The sequence below is a fragment of the Eptesicus fuscus genome, chromosome 21, assembly GCF_027574615.1.
Source record: "Eptesicus fuscus isolate TK198812 chromosome 21, DD_ASM_mEF_20220401, whole genome shotgun sequence".
Lineage (NCBI taxonomy): Eukaryota > Metazoa > Chordata > Mammalia > Chiroptera > Vespertilionidae > Eptesicus > Eptesicus fuscus.
Window position 1 is genome coordinate 40,998,356 of NC_072493.1, and position 7,443 is coordinate 41,005,798.

General features: G+C 47.5%; 1 protein-coding gene across 2 annotated transcripts in view; it reads right to left on the reverse strand.

Annotated features, from left to right (window-relative positions):
- The window catches only part of LOC114227351 (insulin growth factor-like family member 1), a 29,547-nt gene extending 27,361 nt beyond the window's left edge, over positions 1–2,186 (reverse strand). Inside the window, exon 1 of one of the 2 annotated variants that reach the window (XM_008154550.3) lies at positions 1,923–2,186. In XM_008154550.3, coding sequence (XP_008152772.3) covers positions 1,923–1,955 — 33 coding nt within the window. In that variant the 5' untranslated portion in view covers positions 1,956–2,186. Of the gene's footprint in view, positions 1–1,366; positions 1,412–1,922 lie in introns of those variants that run through there. The other variant, XM_054710932.1, reaches the window with a different exon arrangement.
- Positions 2,187–7,443: the final 5,257 nt, after the last annotated feature.

The window sequence follows — 7,443 nt, forward strand, 5'->3', positions numbered from 1 at the left end:
CACCCCGGGTACCCAGCTCAAACATCCTCTAATTATACACACCATTGTGTAATCTCTAGCTGCTTCACGTCTTCAGACCCAAGATCTGCCCCCTCAGCTCTGCCACCTCTGCCCTGGTGCACAAAAGCGCTACCAGTTTTGCATATCTCCATCCTGGACCCCTCCCAGATGTTAGACCCTGTGTCCATCTGCTCACTGGATATTTCCACTCACTGTTGAAACTTCTAAAAATGTTAACCAAAAGAACATTCTGAAATTCCCAAAGAAAATTAACCTACCACCACCTTCCCCAGCCCAGTTGACAGAGCCTGCATCAATTTAGCTGCTACGACCAAAAACCCTAGGGTTGTCCTCATCTCTTCCCTTTCACTCTCACAGCTGTGTGCACAAAAACAGGGCACATGCTCACCTGACAAGCTCACGGAAGGCCAACGTGGTGGCCTGGCATACAGTGACCTAAAGTAACCACCAAGTAAAAGTATATTCTTACTTTTTACCCATTATCAGGGACTTTCCTGCTTTGCTTGCTCCTGATTCCTCTATCACCAATGGATTTTATGTCTCGCCTTATGTTTTGCCCTTTGATTCTGATGTATAAAACAGGTGGTAACCTGCCATTTTTAATCCTCCTTTAAAGTTTTAATTGCAGACCATCCTTTGTGGTTACTTTATGACTTACAGTTTGCTAGAAGGCCATCAGGAGGAATATAAGACAATTGGGGGGGGCTAGCAATCTGAATCTGTGCCAGTAACCAGCATTCTGATGCACATTCTTGCCTGTGTAATTAAGCCCCATTCTTATCTGTAAAGTTTGTCCAGCCTTGTAGAACCCGTTTCCCGGAATACTCCCATTTCACAGAGGCCATAAACCATGAACCATACACAACCCCCAGAGGGGGTTGGCAGGTTTGGCACCAGCCAAGCCAGGCCTCTAGGTGTTATCTCACGTCCCCCATCCCAACCGGGTGCGGGGTGGGGGACGGGACAGACTGCAAAGCCCCCTAAAAGTCCTGAAGTCTGGTCCATATTTGGGGGACAAAGAAACTAAGGGGATAAAAGGAAAGCTTCCTCCATATTCATCGCTCGGGCTTTGGAGAATGACTCCCCTGAGTCACCGCACTAGTGCATCTGCAAATAAAGGGTTTTTCCTGAACCTTCCGAGTCTCCGTGTCTTCCGGTCGCCTGGTAATTAATTTCTGCAACATCCATGCAGGCCTTCCTCGAGCTCGTCGGTTAGCATGGGGCCCCCTTTTCCCCTCCACACCCCACTCTAGTCTGTTCACTCAGGGAAAAGGAAAATGGGCGTGTGGGGGGGTAGGGAGGGGGGACGGGCTAGCAACCTAGTTCAGGATAACTGGAGTCTTACTTGCCCACTCTGACTGACTTGGGCGGAGCTGCAGGGACCCTCAGGGGCCTCCCCAGGAGTTCAGTTCAGGCTTTGGGATCCAGAGTTCCCCTGGACTGGCAGATCTGCGAAATAAAAGTTAAACTTTCCTCCCTCAGAGTGCTGGCTGATCGTCCTCCCGTGCATTCTGCCACCACAACAGCAGGATTGCAAAACCCTTAAAAACCCAAACACAGCCCCGGTCCCCGCGGTTCACAACCTCCCACGGCCCCAAGGACCCTCAGAATGAAGGCACATCCCTCTGCCTCCCAGACTAGACGGGACTCCGACCCAGACGGTTTAGGGCGCAGGGAAGTCGGACCCGAGGATTCTGCGTCCTCCGGGGTCAGTGGCCCCCCGCGCTGCTCCCCCGGCGGCCCCGCAGCCCCTCACCGTCTCCCACCCCCGTCACACCAGGCGTCACCCTCGAACGCCTCGCGGTACTGACGCGAGGACTGGGCTGCAGGAGGGGACGGGTGCCCGCCCCGGGGCTGCAGGTTTGGGAAGGAAGGCGGGGAGGCCCGGGGGACGCACTTACCACAGCCGGGCGCCTCGGCGCGGCCGCCGCCATCGGACTCAGCGGGCGGAGTCGGCGGGGGCGGGGCGGCGAGCGAGGAGGCGACTCGGTCCCCGCCCTGAAGCGGGTCACTCGCGGGGTCGCCGACCTCACCCCCGCTCTGTGCGGCAGGGACCACAACTCCCTGGGGTCTTCTCTCTCCTGTCACCTCAAAACCCACACTGCAATTCAAAGGACGAACGGACTCCGGGAAACGAGCAAGTTTGACAGTCAGCGAGATGACGCCGGAAGTCCCACCCCAACTCCTGGAAATCTCACGGAAATGCTTTCAGCCTGATGTGTCATTCGCTCAACTAGCACTCGGACTTCTGGGTAATGTAGTTCCCAGAGCTCCAGACGGCACTTGGTTCTCCACTGTGAACAACTAGGAAGTTTGCCATTGGAGGGATCCGCTGCTGCTCCCTGGAGGGAAGTATTTGCTCCTGGTTAATTTTTGCAAAAACTCAATTCTGACCTATCTACCTGTAGATTGGTTTAGGGGCTCAGAACCACAAGACTGTGCAACGCCCCCCCCCCCGCCCCGTTAGATGCCAATTCAAAGTCCAGATGTTATCTGTGCTTCAGAGAGAGGAAGGCGGGGGGGGGGGGGGGGGGGGGGTAGGCGGAGAGAAACATCAATGATGAGAATCATTGATTGATTGCCTGCTGCATGCCCCCAACTAGGGATGGAGCTCACTCCCCAGGCATATGCCCTGACCAGAAATTGAACTGTGACTCCTGACTCAAGGGTCCATGCTCACCACCACCAGCTGGACACAAAAGGTTATTTTGGAACAGAGAGCCACAGGCCCCACATGGCATCACTCATGCTGAAAGCCCGTGATACCAAGCCTAGTTTAATACCTGATATACTTGTAGTTTCCGCCACTCCCAGAAACAATCTTAATCATCCAGTTTAAAATTTTCTGGTCAAGCACCAGAAATGGAATTATGTCTCATGAACCTTTTCCATCCCCCATAGAAAAAACAGGCAACCTTATGATAAAAATTTTTCCAGGTCTTTTTCCCTATAGAAAAGGTGCCCTTTCTAAAAATAAATAAATAAATAAATACTGTGTTTTTTAGTTTAGCAAATTATTTGCCTCCTGTAAAATGTTTCAAATAAGACCTCCTTTGTCCCCTAGGTGAAGGTGATTGCCTGAAGTAAGTCACTTTTTTTTAGCTTCTTAGTCCCCACCTTATACGTTTCTACCAATAAAAATGTTCCCTTTTTTACAATTCTGAATATACTGTTCAATTTGCTAGATGGATTGCTTCCCACTTATGAATCACTTAAAGCAATTACATATTTAAATTTACTCCACTGAATTTTGTTTTTTAACACTATAAATCAATTATGGCCAGATAACGTCAATTATTTGAGTGTCACCTTGGTATGCCAAGGTGATGGGTTAGACCTCTGGTCAGGGCATATACAAGCATCAATCAATGAATGCATAAATAAATGGAACAACAAGTTGATATTTCTCTTTTTCACTATCTCATTCTCTCTCTAAAGTCAATAAATAAAAATTTAACTTTGGCTGGGTACCTCAGTTGGTTAGAGTGTCATCCCAATATGCCAAGGTTGTGGGTTTGATTTCCCATCAGGGCACATACAAGAATCTACTAATGAATGCATCAATAAGTGGAACAAGCCCTGGCTGAGTGGCTCAGGTGGTTGGAGTATCATCCTGTACACGAAAAGGTTGCGAGTTTGATTCTCAGTCAGGGCACATACCTGGGTTGCAGGTCTGATCTCTAGTAGGGGTACATAGGGTGTCAACTAATCAATATTTTTCTATCCTTTCCTCTCTCTAAAAATCAATAAACAAATCCTGGGGTGAGGATTGAAAATACAAAGTGGGACAGCAGCAACAACAAAAACCAATGTTTTTTCCTCTCCCTCTCTCTAAAATCAATAAATGAAAATTCAGAAATAAGAATTTTAAAAATGCTATAAATCAAGGGTTCCTATGACAGCCTCCTCAGGTGAAATTAACTTGCTAGAGCTGTTGGTGGCAAAACCACACCAGTTGTTACTGGCGACTTGACCTTGGTTCAGAACCTTGGACTTTTATTTTGGCTAAGAAAAAAGTTCAAAGCCAAGAACTCAAATCATAGTGAGTTCATTTAGAAAGTTAGGGAGGTAGACTAAGTAAGACAGATGGGCTGTGTGGGCTGAGGAAAGAAGTTATAGAGCCAAGAAGAGGGCCCTTGGAGCTTAGGAGGAAGAGAGTAAAGGTTTGTCCCTGGAAGAAGCAGGAAGTGGGTTAGTGTGCTCCAGAGAAAGCAAGAGCTGCCTGGGTCTTTTGTCCTTTTTTTATTTGTGGTCTCCACTGACTGGTTGGAGTCAGGGTATAGGGTCATGAGTCATTGCAGCCATTACAGAGCCATGTCTGGCCTTTCTGCTTCTCTGGGCATGAAGCTGAAACACAATTGATGCCTGGAGATATAGATATAGGTATGGATATGGATATGGATATGGATATAGACAGATATATACATACATATATTATTTAGAGAGAGGGAGAGAGAAACCTCAATGGGTTGCCTCTCTCACCCACCTACCCTTCCCAACTGGAGATGGAACAAACCAAAAAACTGGGCATGTGACCTGATTGGGAATGGAACTGTAGACTTTTGGTGCACGGGATGGCGCTCAACCAACTGAGCCATACTTGCCAGGGTAAAAGCTGCCCTCTTAAATTGAGAAGGCTAACCCCTATTTTGTAAAACTACTGTTTGGAATTCTCTGCTGTTTTCTTTAGACGGCCTCTTATTCTAAAAAAATAACTTTGCTTTCTAGCCTGCTTTAGCCTGCTTGAATAATGAGGAAGATAAACTTCGCTGTCTGACCTTGTAGGCCAGAGACTAGATATGCCCATAATTTCAATGCCATGCCAGGTGCATTTTTTAATTGGATAGAACTGTGTTGTTTTCAAGGCCAGCAGCGAGATAACCACTAAGCGCACATAGGGCTGGCTCTCTAATAAAAAGGGAAGTTCTGCTTGTAGCCTTGCTTAGAATTTGAATTCATTTTCTCTAAGCCCTCCGCGGTGAATAAAGTGACTCCAAACTCTCCAGCATTGTTTGATTATTCCAGTTCTCTGTAACAAAATAACACGTTAGAGAAAAGTCCCGCCCCCCCCCAAAATTAGCAAAAAAAAAATCTGTGTTACCAAACTTATTGACAGATACTCTACCAGTTATTGCTATTGAATTTCTCTGAATCTTTTTCTTTTCCTTAAATATTTTTAGACTTTTTAGTGATTTATTTATTTATTTATTTATTTATTTATTTATTTATTTTAGAGAGAGAGGAAGAGAAATATTGCTGTAGAAGTGAAACAACATCCACTGCCCCTGGCACACCTCCTGCTGGGAATCAAGCCCCAAACCAGGCCTGTGTCCTGACTGGGGATGGAACCGGTGACCTCTTGGTGCATAGGATGATGCTCAAGCCCCTGTGCCACTCTGGCTGGGCTTGGAGGCTTTTTATTGCCCAACCAACTCAGCTATTATGTCCCTTGTATAGATTAATAAAGAAATGAGTAATTTGGGGTTGGAGACAAGAGCACACAAATGCCCTTGCTATTGAAAAGAGAGAGAGAAATGATAAAAAGACACGAAGTAAATTCACAGCGACAGACATGAGCAATACTATGACCACGGTGATGGTTTCAGTTTCATGCATATGTCAAGACTCATCAAATGCTACAGTTGAAATGTGGTCTTTACTAATTAAAACGTTTGAAAAATGGTTCAAAATGTCAAAATAAAATTGTGTATGTCCAACACTTCCTTTGGCATCTCTCTGTTCAATCCAGGGTCTCCTATCCTCTGGAGGTCAAATCCTGTGTCAGTGACATCAAATATACCAAACAATGACGGACTTTCACCAAAATATACAGAAATACTGACTGGGTCACAAAAGCTACACCCCCGGTCTATAGATGCCACGTTCCTTTACCTTTCATTTCCTGCCTGGGCACTCTGATCATCAGGTAAAGATCTGAGAGGGTACAGAAATCCACAAAACCCTTTGATTATTTCCAAGGGCAATGCGTTTGAGCACAGAAGACAAACATGCCTGGAGATCCTCTGATGTGTGAACACACTGGCCCTGCAGTCTTTTTCCACAGAAACGTTGCTGGACGCACCTAGAGAAGAGGCCGATTCCATCGAGCTGGCTGCAGGATTCTCCAACCCCAATTAGGCTAGTGATTCTGTAGCAATCATGTTGTAGCCTCTATGGTCCTAAAGCCAGTGATCATCACCCATGGAATTGTAGACATTAAGACAGAAGACCCATTGAGAGATCTTAAAGAGCAATTCCCTTCAAATATACTGGCATAGCCCTGGCCTGTGTGACTGTGTTGTTAAGAGTGTCGGCCCTGGCTTCAATGTGTTTTGGGTTAGATTCCCGGTCAAGTGCACAACATTCTTTTTGAAAACAGGAAATTCCACCAAATTTCTGCCTGTTCCCTGGAAGGAGTGCCCCGAGGCCAGGTGGAAACAACACCCTGCGCACCCAGGAGGAAATCCAGCCTCTTTAGCACCTGCTGGTAAAGGGAAGCCTGTGACATTACAGAATGCAGCATTTTGTCTGTTTCACGTTCCATACTCACGGCTCTCCCAGCACCACAGGGAGCTGTGGGAATGTCCTCTGGGGGTGGTTCCCGGGGTGCCTGAAATCAGGGCCCACTTGCCCTTTCCAGAGGGGCTGAGCCTGGGACAGGTGACTCACCAGGAAAATAGATATTACATCACTGTGCCTGTGACCTGCAGTGAGGCCTCATGCCAGGATCTTCCTGAGAAAATTGAGCCCAAAGAATTCAGCCAATGGGGTTTCCAGTAGACTCTGCTCACCATGGGACCCTGAGCATCCTTTGCAGTGGGGACAACTGGGAACATGGTGGTGACCGAGGCAGCCCTGGTCCCCGTCCCCATGGGGCTCCACTAGTAGGTCCAGTAGAGATGCCAGACTCATCCCAGACAGACAGCCCAGAAGGGCAGCACAGAGATGGGGATGTAGAGGCAGCTTGTTGGGGATTGTTTATGGGCTTTGATTTTTCTACTGCACAGGTGCCTGCCCTGGATGACAGAAGGACACACGGGCACCGTTGAAGATGACGTAATGCTTATCTTTGATCCCAGGAGCAGCAACAACATTGCCCTGAGGGGAAGGGCTCATGTCCATTTCTGTGTGAAGCAGGTATGAACAGGCATGAAGTGTGGAGGTTGACTTTGACTTTTTTTTTCCCTAGAGCCTGGGCCAAGGTCAGGTTCCTGCATATGGGCTGGGGTGGAGGGTTTGTCCTTTGTTCTGTCACCAGGGCAGCAAAATCAGCTCACATGTGCAGTGGGAGTGTGCTGGGGCTCAAAGCTGTCAGTCACACGAAAAATCAGATCTTCCTCTTATACAGGGAGATGAACGGCCATACTTGTAAGTAGCCTTTGAGGAAGTGTAAGGATTCTAACCCAGGACTGTCCGACCCGA